Below are 25522 nucleotides of genomic sequence, written 5' to 3' on the forward strand. Positions count from 1 at the left end.
TAATTCTATCTATCCCAAAAAAAAAACTGTATTGATAGGAAATGTCCATGCAATCAAATGCTTTCATCAGTAATGGTTAGGGAGGTTCATTATCTTAAACTAGTAAAAGGGACTCCATAATTAATTATTACTAGAAAGTAATAATGATGAGAAACAAAGATAATTTTTCACATAATGAAAACGTCAACAAGGAGTTTATGGATTTACAGGTGCACATGGAGATAGTGTTTTCTCATTGCCCTCGACATTATAAATAGACTGTAATACTGTTCATGGTTTTGCACACTCAACATTAGAATTTAGAAGTTCAAATTCGGTCTCTCTGATTACTAGTTTTCCCCATGGCACTAAATACTAATATGTTAGTATTTGCATTCACAATATTTTCCCTGTTTGGTAGCCTTCTCTCTTGCCCTCCTAATGTCATGGTTGCCACTTATGGCACTCCCAATGTCACAGTTGCCACTGATGGCAGTGGTAACTTTGGTACAATCAGTGAAGCCATCTCACAGATACCAGTTAATAGAAATGATCCATATGTGGTTTTAATAAAAGCAGGAACATACAATGAAGCCATTCATATAGGACAAAATAAGTCAAATTTAGTCCTCATTGGAGAAGGTATGGACAAAACAATTATTCAATTCAACAATAGCGCAAAAACTGTTCGCTCAACTTCAGATTCGGCTACAGTGGGTAATGTCTTATTCACTTATTAATTTTCAGCTATTGTTTTTTTACGTACATCTTTATATTTAATATACAACCTTATTAATTCTACAACAATTCTTCTACCGCTATACCATTGGTCACAATTTTAGCTCTAATTTGTTGAAGTGGTTGATCATGAGTGGTGAACAATTACTTTCACATGGATCCACCACTTACAATCGGCTACATAAGAGTTAGGGACGGACCCATGTGAGGGCCTAAGGGGGCCCGGGCCCTCCTGGATCCAATTTTTTTTTTTTTTAGTTATTATATGTTTAATTTTTGTAGTTAGGCCCTTTTAAAACCTTAGGTCTCCCTTCTCCTCAATAAGCCTAGCTTTTTTGAATAGCAACTATCCAACCCAAAAACTTAACAAAAACAATAAAAACATTTACAATAGTGATTGTATTTTAGCAAAACAAAACTATTTCATCACTAAAGAACCAAAAATCATGTGTTATTAGAGAAGTTAAAACTAAATTTTTTACAATTACAGTAAACCAGTATAAATACCAGTTGATTGTAACAAGTTGTTGAAAATAAAATACAATATTTTATCAAGATTATATCTCTTCCTTCAATTAAAAACTTAAATTCTCTCTTTTTTTTTATTTTTTTATTTTAATGAGTTGTTTATATTATTTTAGATAAAGTGATAAAAAAAAATAGAACATTTGATATTGAATGTATTGTAAAGTGAAGTAGTTAAATAGATAAAGTAGTTTTTTGAGGTGCTAAAAGCTAAATTTTTTAGCATCACCACTATGTTCTAACTTCAAAAAAAAAAAAAAAAAAAAAAAAATCTTAGCCAGCCTAGTATTAAAAAAAAAAAAACATTATTTTGTTTTCTTTTTGTCTTTGTTAGTAAATGATTACATCTTAATGTATTTAGAAATAACGATTTTGAGTATTTATAAATTTTTAATAATATATAGATGCTTATTTGGAGTTTTTGTTTTTTACTTTATACTCCGACCCCATTAGCTTAAAATTGTGCCCTAATAAGAGCTATGGTACAAACGTTTAATTCCTAGAATTTTTCTTTCTGTTAAGTAAAAAGGATTTCCCCTCCCCAATTATTGATTATTTTTACTTATGTTTCTTCGATCAGATATTAGTGCCAACGATGTGTTGGTCAAAGGCATCAGATTTGTGAATTATGTCGGACCCGATGGTGGCCAAGCTGTGGCACTTAGATTAGCCGGTGACAGAATTGCACTTTATCAATGTTCTATACAAGGATACCAAGATACATTGTTGACTGCATATGGCATTCACTTCTTCCGCGAATGTGATATCTATGGCACAGTAGATTTCATATTTGGATTCGCGCATGTTGTCTTCCAAAACTGTAACATTTATCTGAGAAAACGCTCAAACTCAGGCAACTTACTTGTGATTACAGCCCAAGGTCGTGGAAAGGTCAATGACACAAATGGAATAGTGCTACACAATTGCACTGTTAAGGCCGACAAAGATCTTGAACCCTACCTAAACCAAACCAAAGCATTCTTAGGGAGGCCATGGTATAACTGTTCTCAAACCATTGTAATGGAAAGTTTTCTTGATAAGTTGATAGACCCTAAAGGGTGGCTTGAGAATGGCGATAAGAAAGCATTGTCCACACTAAATTACATAGAATACGCCAACCGTGGCCAGGAGCTAATACTAAAGGAAGGGTTCAATGGCCTGGATATCATATTGCCAAAAACTCTGAAGAAGTGAAACCCTATACTGTTGAAAACTTTATAAATGGAACTATTTGGCTACCAAGTTCGGGAATTCCTTTTGTTCCCGGTCTAATAGGATAGTGAATATTGTATATATTAAAATAAAAATCAACAATTGTCCAATAAAATAATTTACAATGTGTTGAATAAGTTATGATAATTGTTACCTGTGAATATCTTAAGTTTTTTTAAAATTATTTTTGTTAATTTCATTATTTTCTTTTATTTTATACTAGCTTATAACTCGTGCTATACATAGGTATTACTCTCTCTCTCTCTCTCTCTCAAGTTGGCAAAAATTTGGTTGATATTAATTGGTTTACATTCTAATAAATATTTATAGAAAGCTTAAATGACAATATGAATTAAAAAAGTGATATGTAGCTCTATGTGAATAGGTATGAATTAATTAATTTTTAAGTAGCACTTAATGTGAATTAAAATTTATAACTTATTGAATGATACAGTGATAGTTGTACTTTTTATGTACTTTATTAATATCAAATAAGTCCAATAATAAAAATGAAAACTAGTTCATTGAAAAACAAATTAAAATCTTGCGTGCATAATCTAGAAAAATTTAATAGAACTTTAATGAGGTTAATTATGAGAAATTAATCTTTATTATTATTATTATTATACAAAGCCTTTTATTTTTAATGACTTTTTCTAATACGAAATAAACCTAATACGAAATCAAATCTGATTAAATTGGATTGATTATGAACAAGGACCTACATCTGATAATACACTGATTCTATAAACTATAGTGGCCTTAAAAGCAAACCAAACCAAAATATCATCGCAAGAAGCAATTACAGTAAAAGTAGGGCTAGTTATTTCCTTCATCAGCTCCTTGGCCCGTTAGAGTTGTAGTCTTCAGTTGAATACACCATAAAGATGAAAATGACTACAAAAAGGTAAAGGGTACAAAAAAGAAGTAAATTTATCTTGTTATGTAAAAGACCAATTCTAGAGAATCCCAGTAAATTTATATTGTCAAATAGCTCTTAGTCATTGAAATATTGTCATCGGTCAAAATTTATTGAGGCAGCTGCCCCGTTAGATCTAAACCTTTCAGCGCCCTAAACATAGACACTATATTATCCACAAAACGAATTGGCTTCAAAGTTGAACATGACTTTGTTGCTTACTTAAGCATTTGGGTAAGACTGAAGCCTCTCATAGGTTAGTCGATCCTCATTAGACTTGTCAACCATAAAACTCTTTTATAATCAATTAATATATAAAAACAAAAGTCTCATATTAGAAAGTATGAGGTTGTGTCATATAACGCATTTTATGATATTCTTTTTATTTATGCTTTTACTTCAATAACATTTACATTTATATCAAAATATTAGTTCATTGAATTAGCCTTGAATATCTCTGTTGGAAATATTATAGATGATAACCAGTTAAATTACAAGATTTTTGAAAAAAATTATTGAAATATTAGAGAAAGTTAATAATATATTGTACCACACAACATATGGGATCTCAGCTAGTATAATTAAGTTGCAGAACCTTGTACTTATGGTTTGACATAGGCATGCACATAAAGCGAAGAGCAGTTCTTGTAGAACATCCATGTAATTGCAAGAATATTCTATGATTATCTAGATTGTTAAACTTTTGTACAAACATGCTTGACATTTTCTTGTCATACCTTTATTTGAATTCATGAATCATGCAGGGATGCAATTCAAGGAAGAGAATGAGCAATTAAGACAACGAGTATGAAGTCTCTCTCTTTTTCTTCTTCTCCTTCTCTGATTGCTAATTGAAAGTTTGGCTAAGGTGGTAAATATATCTAATGATCGAAGACATATTAGCACTGGGTCAGAGAATCTAATTGCTGAGGAAGTCCAGTCATCAGAGTCTGTCACTAATGTCTGCAACTCCACTGGTGCCCCTCATGACTATGACAGCTCATATACATCCCTCAAGTTGGGGTGAGTTCAACATGCTTATAAGCACAGAGACAACCGATCAATCTTTGCACTCACAACCCAAATTAAATTGAGTCCAAGCCTGACTACCCTTCCTAAATGGAAAATTTGATTAGTTTCATTTTCTTTAATCTTGTTTGGGCAAAAAAATAGAGCCAGAATTTGGTTGTAAACTTGGCTACTCAGTGAATATCTTTTGAGTGAAAAAACCTTGTGTAGCAGGAATGTCTGCATGCATAAGCTTCAGGATTGCAAATTTTCTTATTTTTATTTTATATCCTGCCTTGAGCTTTGTAATATGATGAGCAAAAGGCACAAGCCTTAGGCAAGCTTTACTTAGAGAAAAGGCAGTGGTTAATTTTCTTAGAGATGTCTTCTCTTGGAGATGGTCATGAAAATAATTGCACTAATATTTATAACATAGCTTGCACGTTGAAGTTTACTAAAATTTGGAAATTATTTTTTTAGTTTTAAACAAACTTTCTCAAACTTTTTTTTTTTGGCTTTACAATCCAAAACACAAAAGACGTAACTAAAAATTTAATAAAACTTAACAATGATTTATTGGACCAATTAGGAAGAAAAAAATTTGTTGATAATCTATTAGGTCATTTTCTTTGCAAAAATTGCAATTTTGTCTTAAGAATGGGAAGAAAATCAATGAACGCTTTCCCTTTGCAAGTTAAAAGGCTACTTATACAAAGTATACAATCTTAACATACATCATTACTGAACAATTTTTCAACTCACGCACAAATTTTAACCAACCTGAGTCCAGACTCATTGCCCAGCTGAATCTTTAGTCCTTGCAATTTATTAAAACGTGATTAATACTAGTAGCACTATACATATGGAACTGCATGTTAGTGTATAATTACAATGGATGATCACACCATATTATGATATATCCTCATACATGCAATAACTTCTCATTTGGTGGATGGTATTGCTTCACATATGCGAAATTTGTTTATGTAGAGTTATAATTGCATGGTATTTGTGTAAGTGTATAACTCTTGAAATTGATATATCTGTTCACAACAAATGTCTCTTTTCCAGGGAATATGTGCTTGCCTATAAATACCTTTAGGCATTCATTTAGACAATATAGTTGAAAAACGAAATATATTCTCTCTACAAACTCAAATCCTTATGTCTGTGATTCTCACCCAACAGGGCTGCCATCCACATCTGGGACCAATACTACAAACTTATAGTCATTGTAAACCTTAAAATAACTTGTAGTACAAGTGGCACCAAGAATTGTCTAGGGACTATCTAAATCATTAAAACAGTATCAAACTAGAACCTCATCACCAAATGTTTAGCTAAAGAGAAAAACTAGTAAATCAGCATGTGCATATTTTACAATCTTTTCTAATAGCTTAAGAACCTGAATATGCGGAAAATAACCCTCTAGCTGATTAAGTGATTAGCCAAGAAGGTCATACTTTATATGGTTTTTGGTGAAAAAAAAAAAGAGTTAACAAACTTTCTCCAAAAAAAAAAAACCCCTCATTAAGTCCCAACAAATTTAAGATGTGGGACTACCTTAAAAGCTTCACATTGAAAAATATCAATTAGCTAGGTTCAAAATCACCCTAGTATCAGTGTGTTCTGATTTCTGAAATTAAAACAGCTAAGGAAATACAAATTAAAAGTAACAGCATACAGGAATTTTCTGCCTTCAAGTGATTAAACTCTAACCGTACAAGGATGGGCAGAATGTGAGCTTACTCTTTGAATTTGACTTCCAAAATGAGAGGCAGAGAAGGCATATTAGGAAGAATTTTTTTTTTTTGAAATATCTCTCGTTTTATGCATGTCATCCTTGCCCAGGGGCAATGTTAATCTTCTCTATATCATTCCAATTTTATCTCTCGTTTTATGCATGTCATCCTTGCCCAGGGCCACTGCTTATCTTCTCTATATCATTCCAATTTTATCGGATGTCCTTGAAAGGATACTCTTACTTCCCTTGTTTTCTCTTATAAAGAGAGTTTTTTGGTTGAAATATTATTTTTTGTCCTTGAAATTTGTTTTTGGTCCAATCAAACATTAGTCTAAAACAAAGTCTTACCTCCCTTGTTTTTTCTTATAAAGAAAGGCAAAAAAGTAGTTCTTCACTTCTTCTTCTAGTATCACAATAAATTCACAACTTTTTTCATAACTCTAATATGTGACAAGTTATCTGTTACTTTCATACAGACTTACAACTTTTTTTTCATCATTCATAGTTTGTCATGTGGAAAGTTGTGACAAAAGTTATGCATTTATTCGTGGTACTAGATTTTTTCAAAACCAACCTTGCAGATAGTATAGTCACGTGTAAGTGTATATCACTATTCTACCAAATAACAGCGAGTCCATCAGTAGTGTCCATATAATGCATCCATTAAGCAATCAAGATGTCTCTAGCCAATTCAACATTCAATGCGAGGGAAAAATAATTTACTAAGACCACTGTATATACCAAAACTTTTTATTTCCTCATTTTCACCCTCAGATCAAAGTAGGCTGTAAGCCTGTAACAAAGAATCTAAAAGAAACCTAGAACAAAAAGAAATTCAGTCCTTCCTTCTTGCCATTTTTAGCAACTTTAGGACATTTTCATACACAATAAATGTTATTGAAGCTGCGGGAACATTCTTCAGGAGGTTTGGTGTAATGCCCTTGTAAAAACCTTGAACACCCTCGAACCTGCAAGCCCCAACAGAATAGATTAGCCTTATAGATGAGGAAATGTCTCAGGTTTATAATGGTGGTTTTAAGGAAGGAAAAGTATCACCCATCTATATGGTGACTGGAATTCCAACAACATGGATCCACTATAGACCAAAGCAGAGAACAGTAATTTATTCACCAAGATTATATAACCTCAATCGCCAAGCTGTTAAGCATGACCAATCAATTACAATTTACAAAAGAGCAATGTGCTTGTACTCCAGTTAGAGCTTTCCTTCTTTGGCTATGAAAATTAAATCTGAGCTAAATTACTTACCGTGCAGTTTCCTTCACAACATGCCAGCTATCCATGTATCTTGGAATTCCATCACTACTAGGTCTTTGCTGCAGAGGGAAACAGATATGACCAAATTCCAGCCATTAATAAAAAATACAAATGAAACTAAAGGCTATGCAGTATTTTAAGGGGAAACTTTAATAGTTATGATGAATGGATCAGTCATCTTCCTTCAATATGTTTGATAATTACACAACATATCACCATTCTGAAGAAGCTCGTGTAAAATCTTATCGACCATGTCTCCTTTTCTACTAGAAAGCTGCACGATGCCAGGCAGACGTGAGCCAAGGAGCTGAGAATATATCATCTCTTAATTCCGTAAAGCCAACTCACTAATTGAAGCAGCTCCAATGATCAAAGGCTCATGGTTCAGAAAGAAAAGATGTACCTTAATATTGGTTGCCAGCAGATTCTCATGTACAGCTTGAGAGAGCTGCAAATATGCTGGAGCATTTTCTTCAGGATCTGCATAAAACAAAAACAAAAAATTTGACTTCCATCTAATCAATTAGAATATATATAAGCACAAGGAGACAAGTACACATTACATTCCTTTTTTAAAATAAATTTTACTTAAAAAACTAAAACAAGTATATGCATGCCTAAAGCAATACCTTGTGAGTTGTGACACACAGTACATATAGAACCACGTTACATTACTTTTTTTAATACAATTCATAAAACAAAAACTATATGCAATTTTGCATGCCTAAAGCAGTACCTTGTTAAGCAGGGTGACTCCAGAAAGATCAAATGCATTCCCTTATAACAGAACTACAAAGTTTGGTTCTAGAACAACTATCTAGACAAAAACCAAAAAAGTGTATGGTATTAAAAAAAAAAAATGGGAGCCAATCTGGACACCCGAGTAGCCAAACTATTTATAACGGTTGTCTGTTGGACACTGGACATACAAAAATGAAGAATTTGAGACTGTTCTGAGACAGCCTTACAAGATGATATTTATTTCTTAATGAATAATTTTTTTTCCCTAATATAAGGGAGATCCTCAAAACCAAAGTTAGGCATATAAGAATTTTTGTTTTTAATTAAAAAAAAAATACCTTTCTTGTGTTGAGCATCAAATGAGGGAGTGACTGCTGCATCAGTTTTATCTGCTAAAGAAGTTGTCCTATGAGGTTCTTTTCCATCTTCTTTTTTACTCTTTTTGTTCTTTTGTTGTAGCAGATCAGCCTCGACAAAGGCAAACCTCCGCTTCAATGCCTCCAAAGCATGTTTTCTTGGATCTTGAATAGCTGTTTCAGTAGCCATGGAAACTAGAATAGTTCACAGCCTTCCTCCTCACTATATGAAGAAAAAGGAGCCACCTAAAAGGATGTGGAAAATGAGCTTGTTCAGAAACTTAAAATTAAAGATTTGAAAATTAAAAAATTTCAAGATTTGAACAATGTAGTTATGGGTCTCTCTCTCTCTCTCTCTTAAGAAAGCTACCATCTCAACCTATAGACACAATCACACATCTCAATAACAATCTTCTATCATCAATGGCTCAAGTAAATAATTAAAATTACTCTTGAAGCCAGAGCCAATCTAGAGCTAAGCATGACCTTATAGCTCCTTGTGTTTAGAATTTACCGGTTTATGGTGAAAGAACATCATCACTAAAGCTATTATAATTTTAAACACAAAGAATACTTCAAACTTCAAAGTCAGATGAGAATCATTGCATTATCACTGAAATTTTGATCAAACACCTTCACACACACTCAAATCAAGTCTAAGAGAGAGAGGGAGAAACTCACATAGTCACATAGACAAACACTTCAGAGAGACACTAATGGAAACTCTTGGCGACTTTGGATTATGCCAAAGCCACATTGCAAAGTTGGGTTATGGTTTTTGAGGTGAAATTGCTAGAAAAGACGTTTGAACTGTGAATATTGAATTCTTCAGCAAAATTTTGTTTTTATTTTTATAAATCAAATCCTAAAAGTAACCTTTTTTGAAACATATTGGCAAACTATGTTAGTATATGTAAGAATTATAGAAAATTGGTCATGAACATTAAATTAGCCAATAGCCTTCTAAATCTCAAACACATACGCAAAGTCTAACAATGGAGAAATCAACAAGGTCCCCAACTTAAAACTAATATATATATATATATATATATAAGTTCGGTGAATTTTATTGGTACCCAGTAAAGAATTTGGTCTAAAAACCACGAAAATCAACGAGTTTTAGAGCATTATCACACGAGAGGTTTAACTTTATGCCGATGCAACAAAGTATTGATTGAAGCAGAGGAGGAGAATCCAAAAAAAAATAAAAGATTCACAACAACTACATGAAATTTAATTTTCTTACCGAACAGAAGATCTGGGCGGAAAAACCCGAAATGAAATCTGCTCCCAATGATATCACCGTCGCTGCTGTTGCCTCTATAGACTACAGGTCGTATCGTCTGAAGAGAGACCATGGGTGGCGGGTACATACAGACGATTAAACAGTTGTTTACTTGTTTTGAGGTTCTGTGTTGGTTGGTTCTTTTGGGTATGGAGTTGCTAGCCCAAATGTACAATGGGCCCATCTATTGGTTTTCACGCAAATTTTAGCGGGACTAAAACGGGCTAGTCCATGCTAATGCTTGTTCGTGTAGATGTCTTATTTGTGAACATACTAGTTGCTAATTTTATCAAAATTATTTACAAATTATACCTATTTTATATACACTTATTTGGGCAGCACGTGGCTTGCACGTGCTTGCCTTGAAAAAGTGTAGTGATTTATTTTAATTTTATATTTTTTTATAGAAAAATTCTAAATTTTATTTAGAACACAAAACAAATATATAAATCATTTGATTTGTAAAAAGTACTAAATTATTGCCATTAATCAAAAGAGACATTAATTTTACCATACGCAAAAGAAACAATAATGTAATGGGACATATAATAGGACATATAACACGAATATATATCATGTCCTACTCTTTGTAATTCGCTTTATACTCTACTAATTGTAGTATGTTATGTGTATAATTTTTTTTTTCTATTTAAAATCTTGATTATTTTATAAGAAGAAAAAAAATACGTGACAAGTTGTTATTAGTAGAATATAAAGTGCAAATAAAAGGAAGACATAATATTTGTATTGACATAATACAAATATCATAACATATGTCAAATATATACATTTTTTCAATAGATGGATAATGAGGAAGGGGAATGTGAGTTTTGAACCACAGAGGGTCAATACAAATATATCATTACCATTGAGCTATCACTTCAACCCTTCAACCCTATTGAACCAGTTCAAATGCATACATTTGCTTTGAAAGGCACATCATAAAGTTGAGTACATATGTCGTCCAAAAAGCTCCCATCTTTAAATCATAAATTGTTCTATCTAAAACATTTTTGTTCCTAATCTTTACTTTGTGTATGTGTTTGTCTGCACATCATTTAGTGGGAGTAGCGCTACATAAGCAAATCATGCTGCATGCAACTGAAATGAAACTTCTGCCATTTCCTTATTCACATCAAGATAAATCTTTCCAAGAAAAGTCTTGAAACTCAGCATGGCACCATGTGCAAAAGAAAACATCCTCATCTCCGGATTGCTGTTGTAGAATATCTTCTTTGTAACTATTCTCTCTAACAAAAAAACCAAGAAAGAAAATTGAACTACCATGTCATGTCTATTAGTTTTTCCTCCATCCTTTAATCCTATTTTTCTGGGTTCTTTAATGGAAGATTCTTTCCCCTATAATAAATTACACACCATGCAGATTTTATGAGAAAAATTGCAAAGAACAAAGGCATAAGGATGTGCATATACCATCTAACAACAAAGGAAAAAAATCAGTCATTCTTATTTTAGTTAAGAAACATTTCAGCCTCTGTCATTAATTACAAAAATTCAGAAGCCTGGGGACATCAGGAGATTCTTGGGTAAAAATTCTAACCTTTGGTGATTACAATCATTTTTTTTGTACACAATTTGTTAGGAGCATCAATCAAATATGGTTTTCTCTAACGGTCCCACACACACACACACACACACACACAAAGGTGTGCTATAATAATCCTAATTACTAATCCAATGTAGTTGAAATACTTAATAAATGATTGCCCTTGATATGAATCTCAATTTCAATATATCTCTAATCGTAACATTAAAAAAAACACTAACCATGCAACTCTGTCTCATTGTGTAATTTATAGGTAAATGATTTGGGAGCTACAAAGTTCAGGCAGAATTCCAGGATAACCAAGATCAATACCGGTGCATCAAACATAAAGAATGAATACATACTATAGAGTGCATGATATCAAGTATTTAGATAATGGCAAGATACCCATCATCAGATTATGAAGAAAAAAATAAAAAAGATTATTCTTACCAAGAAAAAATAAACACCAAGAACAACAAACATCCCCTTTTATCCTCTACTGTGTTGAGTGAGAAAAATCCTACCCCATTTATCAATCTTTAAAAAACCCACAAACAATCCCTCTTTTATCAGTCTAAGTCTTAATTAATCCCTTATATTTCTATATGAAATAATTTGTTGCTGTCACCCACTATCCCCTAAAAAACAATGTATTAGTATAAATAACATTGTTTGAGACTACATATATTGCAATTGTTAAAAAACCAGAACATAAATCTCCATGTGAACAATTTCCACCAAAAGAAGAAAAAATTTCAACAATGCCATGGCTTTCTTTCCAATGAAATAAGATTATGCAAGTAAAGTATTTCAATAAGAAAGTACTTTGGCTTTCAGTTACTTATCAAAAAGAAATGTACATTTCACTTGCCCTTTCCAACTCACACCTAAACTACCACATATCATGAATGAACTCCCTAATTGAGCATCTTACATAATCTCATGGAATACAAAAGGCACACAGTTTTGGCAAATTTGTGATTATACGTTTTTGTTTTCTTTTGTTTCAGATTAATAAGTACTTTGATTTCAAAGTTATAGCATAAAAACAATAGTATTCCACACCCCCAAATACAACTACCAGTGAATACTCAATAAACACATCCTGAAAATACTAATTCCTAAGCAAACTGTGACGGCAAAACATTTCCACAAACACTTGGTGGACACTACACAAGAAGCATGTTTCAACCTCAGCTAGAGATATATTAAAATCCTCAAAATAAATATAAGGGCAAAGTTTAGCTATAAAATCGATTGTAGTCTTAGGCTACAAACTCACTCAATATCTTTTTATTGAAGATAAATTTTGACAAATCCACTATTAGATTGCATCTTTTTCTTATATCCTCCATGTTTGCAAAATTTCAAGAAAATTAAAAATTAATAGCTATGTCATCAATAAATTTTTAAATTGCAAGTTTTTGTAATTTAAAATTATGTATAAAATATAAGATTATAGATTATATAGTAAATGATAACCGATTGACACAAAAATTGACATGTGCATTAAGAACGTAAAAAAAATATAATTCAACGGTTAGATTTTCAAAATATACAGTAATATTTATTTTATTAAGTGAGTTTGTAGCCTAAGGCTACAACCAATTTTGTAGCTAAACTTTGTCCTAAATATAAAATCCTTGAATGCATTTTATTCAAAATAGATGTTTGGGTACCCATTTTTTGGTTAATATAACCCACAAAAACCCCAGGGAAAAAAAACTGTCCAGCTTAAGTAACTAAGATTTTTGCCCTTTAGCTTCTCTAGAAACCCAAAAATAATAATGATAATAATAAAAAAAGGCAACAACTCTTTTATTCTCTAAAGTTTCAATAGACCTTAAAGTTTCAAAGGCTCTTCATGGAAGAGGAGGAAGGGGATTTTAGGGTGAAAAAAACAACAAACAAACAAAAAGAAGAAGAATAAGGATTTGGCAAACTGAGAATTTTTTTTAGGAAAGAGAAAAATAAGAAAAAGTAAAAGAGAGAAAGAAACATACCCATGAAGAGTGCCATACTGAGCAAGTAATGTAGAAGCTGAATCTGACCAACTCGCTTGCTCCCTTCTCTCTCCCCCACCGCCTCTTTGTGTTGAAAATTTCTTTTCTCAACCAAACGCACTGTTTAAATTTTGGCTTTGTTTCCCCCAAGTGCACTGTTTTGGCCCAGCGCTTGAATAAACCAAAACTACTGTTGTTAAGCGCATTCGCTCTTTTTATATAGTTAATAGATAATAGGTACACGTCCAAATTAGATAATTTGAAGAAAAAAAAAAATGTAATGTAATTAAGGGTCGGTTTAGATTTGCTCTACTAGGGCCAAGAGTTTGCATTTAACCTACTAACCCCAACTGAATGTCTCATGCTGGTTTTTCATAAGTTAATGAGTTAGGTTAGACTTAGGGTCTCTCTCTCTCTCTCTCTCTATCTCTCTCTCTCTCTCTCTCTCTCTCTTCTTTTTAAGCTTGGCTTGAATTGAACAAAATTTCAACCCAAGTAATGTGATGCAACACACGGAGGGATGTTTAGACCAAGAGGACCATGAACCCTTGAAATATTACTTAAAAAAATATTAATATTCCTAGTATATGTAAATATTTTTTTTAAGTTTGGATTCATAAAATTTATATTTAACCCTCCTAAAATTGAAAACGTTATAACAAACTAATGTTGGTCTAAATAATCTAAAAAAATATTGTTTGTCATTATAGTTTGCTTGTTTTATATTTGAAATCCAAAGTTAAAGGTATGAGACTTTGGGTTTTGAGTGATGTCGCATGTCTGACTACACTTAAATGATTGTTTGGATGCTTTGTTTTACTTCTTCTTTTTTCATTTTTTTTTTTTTTATTACTTGGCAAAACTAATTGGTTTTTTAAGTAAGAAAATATTGGACATATACTATTAAAGCATAAGACTTTCAATTTTTTTAGTTTATGTTATATCCTTTATAAAATAGTTGTGGGGTCCCAAAAGTTTAAAAATCATCTTAAGTGGGGTGAGGTGAGGAGTGACTTAGTGAGTGACAACAATTGTACTTCTACCTACTTTTTCAATTCCTACTACATGGTATACCTTCACATGTGCAATAACTTCCCATGTGCATATTCCCGTGTGCATCTCACCCTGGTAGATTTTGTTAGATTGTATCCACCCACATCAAGGCCAAATGACCATTGGTATATCAAATGCCAGCAGAAACAAACTAAAACCCACTATACAATCCTGCATGTACACTCCCTATCCGGTCCACTAATAGAACCACAGATTCAACATACAAATTTCTGTTAGTGACATCTCTCCATTAAACTAGGACTTGAATTTTCAAGAACAAGACAGGACAGGAAATTTCCAGGTTTGCCAAAAGGGAGTAAGGGACCCATTTGTCAATGCAGAAGTGTACATTGATACTTCTAGTATATGCACATTTATACAGTTATGCAGACCCAAATTCCAAAAAGCATTGATTGTAGTGACTTACCAAGAGTTTATCATCACTTTCAGAATCCTTTTTTCTGTCTTTAGACTTGAGGTCAATAATACCCTTACGAAGTTCCTCATTCGCAGTAAACTGAATAGCACCATGAGAAACCTGCTGAAGCAGCACAAACACCTCTAAGTGGGAAAAATCTAAAGCAATAAAAAGCATAAAAATTTATCTTAGCATTACTAATGCTGACAACGTTTAGTTCTTTAATATTCACATGCATCCAAATTTATATACATAAGCATCATTCTAGAATAATTTTTTATTCTCTCTGCCCTGCAGTATTAAAATTGTGAATTTCATTTCTGCTTGAGCACAATGGCAAAATTGAAAGAGAATAATACAAGCTAAAAAAAGCATAAGGCAATAGATAAGAGACAACAAAATACCAGAAAAGGACCAGGAATGATCCCTCTATAAAGTGCACTCCAGCCTTCCTCTCTCATTATGGTTCTTAAGGCATCTGAAAGTTGATAAAAGATATAAGCATATCAGTTGGTTTTCAAGTGAAGAACAAAATAAAAAATATAAAATAAATAAAAAAAACTAATAAAATCAACTAAAAGAGTGCAAACTAGTTCAACATATAGTTAATATCCTTAATTAGCACTTCATTTAAAAAAATTCTTGTCATCTAAACAAAGCGATCATGATGGAAACTTTTATATTATAAATTATACTAAAAACAACTTAAATAAAATCAATCTGATAAAAAAGGCTATCTTCCAAATTCTAAAAATCAACATCACCATGATTGATCTTTAGCTGAGATGATTAAGGTGCAGGGTGGGATTGGAACAAGTATAAGCTTTGATGTTTCTTCGAAAAAAAGAAATTATATGGCACAAGAGAAAATAATTAAGTTTAATGTGATGCTACAACTTAGAGCCAAAGTTGATATGACTCACAAGGAAAAGCGATATTTGAGAGTGCAGATTATTAGCAATTTAATGTAAGATGCAGAGCAGACCATAAAGCCCAGAATATGGTTGAGTTTGATGAAGAGGTGTCTGCAGCTGCAACCTTGTTTTTACAAGCCAAATAGGATTCGTGCACAAACAAACCTGGCAAAGCCACATATTTGGAATCATTAGTAAGAAAACCAAATGTAACACCTGTATCTACCTCATAAAAATGCCATAGGTAAGGAATAAGGTATTATCTTCTCATTAAACACTTAGAAACTAAAGCAACCAGGATATGGAGTGATAATGTGACAACAATTAATAAAACAATAACAATTCAAAATGAGCCAACGCCAACACTTCAACCCCGAGTATGGAAGGACAGGGAGGGGGATTCAAACCAATGACCTCTGCTTCATGAGGCGTGATTTCCAGCTGATTATGCTACCCCTCATGGTTGTTACTGTGTACCCAATAAACTGAACTTACTTCTTTAATTTCTACACAGTTTACAGACCACAAATTTCATTTCTAATCTCCAATTATTAATTACATAATTTCAATATTGATAAATTCGTCTATCCTGCCACACCCCAGGCTAAACAAGTGCAAAGATTTGGAAATAAAAGCATTAATTGGACACGTGGGCCAAAATGGGTATCATGTGCCAGATACAAGTAAAGCAGGTAATGACAACAGGTTTGTACAACACTTTTTGATGAAGAGCCATCAAAATGTGTTTAACAAAAAAAAAATTGATATCCTATGTTAGTCTTCCCAATCATATATTAGAAGTTTGCATAACTCACCAAAGCTCCAGCTTCTGCAGCAGAAGCAAGATGAAGACCAGGATTAAGCTTCCCTTCCTTGTTTTTAGAATGCCTTTGTTTTGCTCTATCATAGCTACAAATAAAACAAAATTTTTTGTTAATAAATTTAAAAATAAAAGTAAAAAATTATTCAAAAAATTAAATCAGAAATTACAAGTGAAAGCATTGGTACTTACAATTTTAGGGTGTGAATACAAGTTTATTAAATGTATATAAGGTGTGACAACAAGTTTTACATTTGACTGTCTACCTGCTAAAACTCTACATTTTTCAAACAGGCATTGGCCGCGTAAAGGACTAGAAAAATCTAAACACTTAAAATCTCAGACAACCAAAACATTGGCACTTACAAGAAGAAATATAAACCCCATGAAACAGTTGACCCAATAACTGCGGGATTGAAGCCTGCATAAAGCCCTCTGAGACCCTGAACACAAAGCAATAACATTCCTATCAAGAGAATAGTATAAAATAGAAAGAAGTGTTTTAAGTCAAATGAAGTACTAATGATAAATCATAAATCAAAACACCAGGCTCATAATTGAAAGGAAATAATATAAGTCATAGTTGTAATGGTGCCGAGCACCAAACCTCAGTTCTAACACGGGAAGTGAACTAGGCAAACCCAGTAATATGTAGCTAGAAATCTGTAATAATAATTTTTTTTTCTTTTTTTATGAATAGAAATCTGTTACATTTTGCCCACATCAACAAAACAAGGTAGCAACTAGCAACAAAAGTAAGATGCATTTCCAAGATAACTTGGGTTCTGTATGATTCTTATGAAGAACAAATGGAAGGAAAAATTGTAAATGTACCCAACCCAAGCATGGTCAAGTTTGAACAATGACTATAATCATAGTAAAATAAAGTATTAAGTGCCTAAAAAGTAACTATAAAACCAAACATAACCTCCAAGCGAGCAATGGTGAAAATAGCGTGGGCCGTGTTCTTGTAACTTGGAAGAGTCGAAAGTCGTCCATCGTTAACTGCAAAAAATAAAATAAACACACAAAACCAAACCAATTCGATTCAAACAACTTCTTAACCTCAAATCAAAAACATTAAAAATAATAAATAATAAAGTAGAGGATAGTACCTTGAAACCTAGTACGGACGACGTCGAGGGGGTGCATGGCGGCGACAGTGGCGAATCCGGCAGCGGCTCCGGCGGTGGCGTTCTCCCATTGCCACTGCTCCGACTTCGATTTAGACTGTGGCTGCGGCTGCGGCTGCGGCTGCGATTGTGACATTTGTTTTTTGTTTGGACTAACAATAAGGGAAATTTGGTGATTTTTTGGGCATTTTGATGAAACAGTAGTTACAATACTAGCGTCTTGCGCCTTTTCACTTTTCAGGGACTTGCTCGGCCTCGGCGGTCGTTTGCCCCCGTTTAGGGTCCCAAAAACTTGGGAACTAACGATTTACATTGAGGGTTAAGACATTGCTTACTACTTCACTTTTCTTTTCTTTTCTTTTCTTTTTTCTTTTTTTTTTTCTTACACAATCAGGTTTTTTTATTAAAAAAAAAAAAAACTCTATTTCATTAAAATATTTTTTAAAAAATTCTGAATAAATATTAAAATATTTTAATTGTTTCTTTTCTTCGAACATCCATTGCCCACTTTCCTTTTATCATCAGGGTATATAAAAAATAATTAAAAAAACTAAAATAAATAATGTCAGCATGATTATTTTAACAACTTTATAAATTTACTTATCTTTAGTGAGTGATTTTGGGACCTGGATGTGTAAAATTGAGTCATTTTTCGGTAAAATTTGCCAAACAGTATAATTCTGAAAAAAATTTTAGGTGAATGGCATGCGTTTAAAGTTTATTAATTAGCTGGACTGTTTTTGAAAGTCAAGTACAGCAAAATCGACTTCTAGCCAAAATCAAATTCACTATACTTGACTTTCTATCAAAAATTAGCTCTAACGTGGATTAAAAAAAGAGAGGAAAAAGCCATGTAGACTATTGAAAGTCGAGTATAGCATAGTCGACTTCTAGGCTAGTAAATTACACCACCTACCCCACCTATCTTAGTTATGTGAGCACGGTAATTTTTTTTTTTTTTTTTTTTAAATGGAACTTGTGTCTATCAAACTCGAGTTCCAATAAATTTTACACCAATCTCAACCGTCTCAAATATAAACTCTTTGATACACTTTTCACCTCCTAACTCACTCAACTCTCACTTCTCCCAGCTCTCTCCACGCCCAAACTCTCCCTTTCACACACATTGATCATTTTACAAATTAAAATTTTTTTATTCTTTTTCAATTTGTAGGTAAATATTCAAACCTTTTTTTATTTTTTTTTTTTGGTTAGACCTGGCTAATATATATACTCACTTTTTCATTTGGTATATATATATATATATATATATATATATATATATATATATATATCCACATACCACTTTTATATTGTTGATGAGTAATGTGTTGTTTGTAATAGTAATTTATCATTATTATTATTATTATTGTTGTTGTTGTTGTTGTTGTTTTTTGTATTTGTTATTTGTTATTTGTGTTTTGTAATGAGTTGTTATATGAAATATGCAATGGGTTTTTCTTTGTAATGTGTTGTTATTTATAATGCAAATGAATGGGTAACATATTATTTATTTGCAATGTGTTGTAATGTGTAATGGTTTGTTAGTTGTAAGGTGTAATGAATATTAATTTTTTAAGGTTAGCGACCATGTAAAAATTTGTTTGAGTTTAAAAATTCGAATATTTGCTTGGAGAGAATAAAATTTCAATTGTTTATAATTGTTTGATAGACTATATAATGTTATCTTTATATTTTCCTTGAGGCAATATTTTGTAGTTCATATTGAATAAAGGTGTTATATTCGTCACTAACTTTTAGTAAACTTATTTGACTTATAAGCGTGTAATGAGTTCGACTAATTTATATCTATATTACGGTGGGGAGCCCGTTGACTTGTGGAGTGACATATGAAGGGTTTGGTAAAAAGTTAGAGATTATTTAGCTAAAAAAAAAAAGCAGGAGATCAATTTGAAGAAGTTAAAAAAGAAAATTATGAAAGAGCTGGATTTGGACTATTGGTTGCATGACATAAAAATTATATATCGTGCTCCTCATGCAGTGTTCAGTGACCGTATTGTCTTCACGCCTATTGAAATAAAAGGAGACAAGCATGTTAAGATTATTTTTGACAGGATAAACTCTACGCCCCTGTTAAAAGTTGCCGAGTTGTATATAAGTGTGAAGCCTCGTATAAAAGTTGGCGGTGAAGATGTGCAATAAGCAACTTTGGAGGGTGGTGGCGGGGAAGAATTCCAATCATTACATGCGGATAGTCATCCGACTCTTACCCCGTGCACCACAGTTGGGGGTTATACACTACCATGTCAAGAGACACCAACTCCAATGGAGGTTTACAGATCTAGTTATCAACAAGAATGTATTCAATCTCTAGGGGGGAAGACGAAGACAAAGACGAAGATGATGTTGATCATGGTAGAGATGAGTATGAAGAGAGGATTGGGATAGATGACTTTCACGAGTATGTTAATTACTATGAAAATGTTGACAATGTCCGTCATGATGTCGTGAATGATCATGATGATGATGCTATAGAGTTTCAAGATGATATAGGCGATGGTATAGGTGTGCAGCATGTTACAACTACAATCCCTACATATGAAGCTCATGGCCTGTCATTCCATGCAAACACTTGGGATAATATAGTTGATCCTTCAAATGTTGAGATACTATTTTCATCAAGTTGGGTGCGGGGAATGAATTTTAGCAAGGGGTTGATTTTCCCTAATAAAGAGGCGGTGAGACAGGTATTAATAGTTTACTTTATGGACAACAACAAGAATTATATAACTAAGTGGTACAAACAGCAAAGATTATGTGTGAAGTGCGTGAATGAGTCATGTGCATGGAAAGTCCAAGCATTCTCGCAACGGAAGCTTAACAGATTATGGGCCGTCACAGTATATAGCGGTCCTCACACTTGTTCATTAATTGGGGTGAACAAAGATGGTAGAATGATGGATTCGAATTTTCTTGCCAAAGAACTTCATACATATGTACTTGCAGATCACACCAACAGAATAAAGGATCTCCAAAATCTGATGAAGGAAATGTTTAACAATGATATATCGTACTACAAGATATGAGATGCGAAACAAAAGGCTATTTCAAATATACATAGGAATTGGGAAGAATCGTACCAAAAGTTGCAGAAGTTGTTGTTGGCATATAAGGATAGCGATCCGGGTACACAAGTGTCTTTTCGGTCGATCAACGGGGACATACCGAGTACTATTATATTCAAGTATGTGTTCTGGGCTTTCACTCCTTCCATTGCTAGATTCACACATTGTAGGCCAGTAATTAGTATTGATGGAACTCATCTTTATGGAAAATATAGATGAAAGTTGTTGATTGCAATGGCTACCGATGCTAATAATGAGATTTTTTCGCTTGCCTTTGTGATTGTGGGTGATGAGACAGGGGCTAGTTGGGGATGGTTTTTATCTTGCTTGCAAATTGCAATATAGTATGTGGTACCCTCCCTGCGTTTACTTCTTTTCTGGTTGCGTCTAGTGTATTGTTTGGTTGTAAGGTGAGCGTTTCCATCACATGGAGCTGTAACATGCTCTGTTACTTGCTTATAATGTTATATTTTTAAGCTTTTACAAACAAACAAATTCATGCACAAAGAAACTTGAAAAATATATGAAATTAAAATCAAAGTAAAGCATTAAGAATACCAGGTGGGAACCTGTGCCGCATCTCCTTGGTCGGATGGTGCGAGTCGATTTCCATTTGGGTATAGCGTGAGTGTTTGCATCCTGTGGCTGGTTAGCTTGGTCACGTTGCCCTCACTTAATGTCACTGTCATGTGGATGCGTGGCTTGTGGAACATGTATTAAGGTGGAGGAGGTAGAAGGTGATTATGTATGACTTGTGTTGGTAGACATGAGCTCAACGTGGGGTGTTTGAAGGCTAGGGGTGGGTATAACTGTCTGGGATGAGCTATAGGATAGGGACATGGGTGAGTTATGGTCAATGGTGGTGGTGTGTGGGGAGGACTTGAATTCAACATGGGTAAACTGCGAGAGGGATCCAATGTCAACAAGAAGGATGGGTGGCATGGGAGGCCCGGTTGTGTCCTGAGGGGTGGACACGGGTGGAACAAGGGTCTTAGTGGCCGAAGGAGGGGTGGAAGCAAGTCGATGATGTGTCACTAGAGCAGCTGATCTCATACTGGGTCCTACATCTGGTATTTCAGTCTGGTTTGCTACTTCATCATTGGCTCGTACATCAATAGGATTAACCTCATCCATATCCTCAAAGGCCCTCTTAATGAATTTGTATTCGTAAGATTCTTCATTGAACTAGTTGAGGACAGCTAGTTGGGTTGCAAGCTGTCATTACGGCATTATTAAGTGCGGCATATACGTAACATCAAACACAACATGCAAAACAAAATAAATTTATGCACATTACCAAAATTTCCATCTTAGCGCTAGCGCGTTCGATATACAGTCGAGTAATCCTACGATACCACACCATATATGGATGATGACGTGACATCACCTTCTCCATCCTGAGTGCATTACAAACGTACTTGTTATGATCATTCCACTTCAGAATATGGACTGCATGTTCAACTGACCAATTTTTCTCTACCTAGCCCCTCACATCTATTTTGTGCAAATCATGATTAGTATTAGCATCTCTGGGTTGTTCCTGCTTTAGCCCAAATTGTTGTAGGACACGATCGGGTAGGTGGAACTCTACAAGCCAAAAACATATAAATGGAACGGTTGACCTCCACACATTACTTCCCTCGATGTGAAAACTAGGAGGAAGGTGGCTCAAGTCATTTCCATATGGCTCCCACTTAACCTACAAAAGCCACCGAGTAAAGCAACCACATTGAGAAATTTTCCCATAATTTGCATAACAAGTAGCATAATAGTGGGCAATGAAAAACTTTTTGAAGGACATAAGATGTGATGGACGTATAAATATAAGTAAGTATACCTGGTCGTGTCGTGCCGTGGCAATTTGATTGTGATATGCAGAAAGCACGTGCATGGGAACATTTTTTGTACACATCACCCCTGCCCACCTACAAGCAGGTAACATCGCATGGTCATTAGTCGTTTACGTATAAAAATGTGGCATAATACATGATAGCACACTAATTATGCAATATATACTTACTTTATAACAAGAGAAATTGGTGGTAGTGGTGGACCATAAACACCCTCAGGTTGGGGCACCATCTATGGGGACATATATGGGAACTTGACATATATCCACAATTGGACCAAAATCAATGGTCCACCAATCTGCTTTGCCTTCTTGTCGGTTGCATTGCACAGTTTTTTGTACAACCATGATAAGGTTGCACTACCCCAACTATACTTGCGTGGATTATGAAGGTTCTGCATGAACTCTAACCATATGAGATGGACCCTATCCCTAGATTTGTCAAGAAATACCATATCTCTTACTAGGGCTAGTATATAGCAGCGAGCATACTGATGAACTTGAATCTCATTAGCATCTGGAGGCAATGGTTGTCTGATTTAGTTGACAAGTGCGGGTATCAGAATCCTTTAACCTTTTACCATAGTTTGATGGCCATTTGAAATTTGAATTCCAAGCATTTCAGCACACACTTCTGTCTAAGTTCTTTTAGTGGGCCCAACCATTGCCTCACCCTTGATGGGCAATCCCATGACAACTTCCACATCTTGCAATGTAATCGTCATCTCACCATGTGGTAGGTGGAATGTATGGGTCTCTGGGTGCCATTGCTTTACAAATGCAGTGATCAATGCATGGTCAAGCTATATGGATGGGACCAAGTGCAAACCCTCTAGACCAAGCAACCTCATAATGGCAAGGACATGATCATCTACCATAGGACCTCGAAGTGTCAACTCTTCATGGCGACTTCGACAATCCAGTGTGCCAGGAGGATCCTGCAAATATTATAACAATAGATAAAAATCTTATGCAAATATTTAGTATATATGGCTAATTAGAGTTGTGACATGAATGCATTGTACAAGAAAACTCATGCAATTACTTGTCCCCTAGGGTCCACAGTAACTCAGATCGATGTTTATCTTGTTCCGTTAATACACTACGATCAATGGGTCTAGGATCTATCGTCATGCTGCAAAAAGTTTTTGTGTCATATCAGTTATAAATAATAGGTTTGTGTAATGTGCAATATTGGTTAGTGACGTTGAATAAAGAGAGACTACACCATATATGGTTTAATATTGTGACATTGAATAGAGAGAGACTTACATCATAGTGGCATTGAATAGAGAGAAATTTGAAGCTTAATATTATTTGGATTGAGTACTAGTTCAAGATTCTAAGCTTTCTTTTCTTATACTGTATCTTTATCTTAACTAAACATGGACTAAGACATATATTTGTTTGAAGTAGAAATATAGGAACAAGATTCCATTTTCTGCCGAAACACAACATCAGGATTATATGAAGGTTTGTTTATTCCAATGATTATGAGTTTATGACTCGAGCTAATATAAATATTTTATTTGGAACAAATATATGTAATAGCACAGTAAAATTGAAATTTGAAATAGCACAGTAAACAAAAACACAAAAACAAATCAAATGAAACCCAAATCTCCAAATCACTAAACCTAAAAAGCAAATCAAAACCCATTTTAGCCAATAAATAAAGAGAAAGAAATTGCATTAGAGAGAGAGAGAGAGAGAGAGAGAGAGAGAATGAACCTGTTGGTTGAGTCGGATTCCTCGCCACAGAGGAAGATGATGGACTGAGAAAACGGTGTAGGAATCTATAAGAGAGGCTGGTTAAGAGGGATTGAGGAGAGGAAACGGCGTAGGAATCTCTAAGAGAGAGACACCGGAGAGAGAGAGAAGGTAATCGAAGAGGAAGGCTCCCTTAAAATCAATTTTATTAAACTCAGATTCCCCTTTTTACCCCATGATTTTTTTTTTTTAACCTAATTAAGCTTGAAGTCGAGTTCACTATACTCAACTTTTAATAGAAGTCGAGTTCAGTAAACTCGACTTCTATGTGGCTTTTTTCCTTTTTTTAATCTACGCCAGACTTATTTATTTGATGGAAGATGAGTTTAGTATAATTGATTTTGGCTAGAAGTCGAGTTTCTTAAAATCGACTTCCAAAAACAGTCCAACTAACTAATAAACTTTGAACGCATGCCATTCACCTAAAATTTTTCCATAATTATACTGTTTGGCAAATTTTGCTGTCATTTTTCTATTATTCCTTGTTTCATGCAAATGCTCTCAATTGTAAAAGCATGCTATTGGGGCTTTCATGTTCATCAAAGTAACTAATTTTTGTTAGCTCTTATGGATTAAAAAATCACCAACTAAATTGCATCATTAATCATGTGATGGTTACATTATTATTATTATTATTATTTTTTTATAATAACAGAAGTGATAAGGAAGAATAGAAAAGGAAGAATTGACAAATAAAAAACCTTAATGTCTGATAAGGAAGAAATGAAATCGTAAAGAGTGTTTTTGCCATTAGGCCCTCCATTAAAATATTCAAAATGAAAAATTAAATCCCCTATTTTTTTATTATTATTCATTTATCTATTGGAGAAAGGAAAATAGGGATTTGAATCACATTAAACATCACATATATCAAATTTGATACTTAGAATTATAATCTTCCAACCAAGAGCAATGTAGCTCAACTATTTGGCATTTTTTGGTGTTTTTAATGGGAGACATCCATGTTCAAATTTTTCTACCCCAACTATTAAATTATGTCAATTTTATAAAAAAAAAAATACCCCTAAATGAAATGCCAACACCAATCATAAACATTTTATTTTTATTATGTTCTAAATTCATCTCATTGTATTTGTTTGGATGGAAAATGTTTTTTGAAAAATATTTTATTATGACTGATT

At 33.6% G+C, this 25522-nt stretch overlaps 2 protein-coding genes, 1 long non-coding RNA gene and 1 pseudogene across 6 annotated transcripts; 1 reads left to right on the top strand and 3 right to left on the bottom strand.

Annotated features, from left to right (window-relative positions):
- The first annotated feature begins 425 nt into the window (after nt 1-425).
- LOC136062236 (pectinesterase 2-like) lies at nt 426-2436 on the top strand. The gene is made up of 2 exons (XM_065761055.1): nt 426-621; nt 1823-2436. The coding sequence occupies exons 1-2, from the start codon at nt 426-428 to the stop codon at nt 2434-2436; spliced, it is 810 nt and encodes a 269-aa protein (XP_065617127.1).
- Nucleotides 2437-6267: 3831 nt separating this feature from the next.
- On the bottom strand, nt 6268-6358 carry LOC136062244 (U6 spliceosomal RNA; annotated as a pseudogene).
- A 503-nt stretch (nt 6359-6861) lies between these two features.
- LOC136062239 (uncharacterized) lies at nt 6862-7610 on the bottom strand. Its single transcript, XR_010624043.1, has 2 exons — nt 7395-7610; nt 6862-7093 (listed from the first exon to the last, which is right to left on the bottom strand). It is a non-coding gene; the product is annotated as an uncharacterized LOC136062239 (long non-coding RNA).
- Nucleotides 7611-10557: 2947 nt separating this feature from the next.
- LOC112000861 (folate transporter 1, chloroplastic) lies at nt 10558-18011 on the bottom strand. Of its 4 annotated transcripts, none has more exons than XM_065761065.1 (9): nt 17658-18011; nt 17471-17547; nt 16909-16985; nt 16538-16631; nt 15794-15887; nt 15213-15286; nt 14818-14931; nt 13338-13508; nt 10558-11144 (listed from the first exon to the last, which is right to left on the bottom strand). In XM_065761065.1, exons 1-9 carry the CDS (start codon nt 17809-17811, stop codon nt 10872-10874), a joined length of 1128 nt encoding a protein of 375 aa, XP_065617137.1. In that variant the 5' UTR covers nt 17812-18011; the 3' UTR covers nt 10558-10871. The 4 variants fall into 4 exon arrangements, with proteins under 4 accessions (XP_065617137.1, XP_065617138.1, XP_065617139.1 ...); XM_065761066.1 differs by having other exon boundaries at nt 14818-14928; nt 17658-18010; XM_065761067.1 differs by having other exon boundaries at nt 10558-11001; nt 17658-18010.
- Nucleotides 18012-25522: the final 7511 nt, after the last annotated feature.

Source organism: Quercus suber, unplaced genomic scaffold, assembly GCF_002906115.3.
Source record: "Quercus suber isolate HL8 unplaced genomic scaffold, Cork oak 2.0 scaffold_394, whole genome shotgun sequence".
Classification (NCBI taxonomy): domain Eukaryota; kingdom Viridiplantae; phylum Streptophyta; class Magnoliopsida; order Fagales; family Fagaceae; genus Quercus; species Quercus suber.

Bases quoted from the DNA above. Each gene is read 5' to 3' on its own strand.
- LOC136062236 (XM_065761055.1), top strand. From the start codon at position 426: ATGGTTGCCACTTATGGCACTCCCAATGTCACAGTTGCCACTGATGGC. The intron at 622-1,822 runs GTATGGACAAAA...TTCTTCGATCAG, and splicing joins TTTAGTCCTCATTGGAGAAG to ATATTAGTGCCAACGATGTG.
- LOC112000861 (XM_065761065.1), bottom strand. From the start codon at position 17,811: ATGTCACAATCGCAGCCGCAGCCGCAGCCGCAGCCACAGTCTAAATCG. The intron at 17,548-17,657 runs GTACTATCCTCT...TATTTTTTGCAG, and splicing joins CGTCCGTACTAGGTTTCAAG to TTAACGATGGACGACTTTCG. The intron at 14,932-15,212 runs GTATTTTGTTGT...GTGCTGCTTCAG, and splicing joins TCATTCCTGGTCCTTTTCTG to CAGGTTTCTCATGGTGCTAT.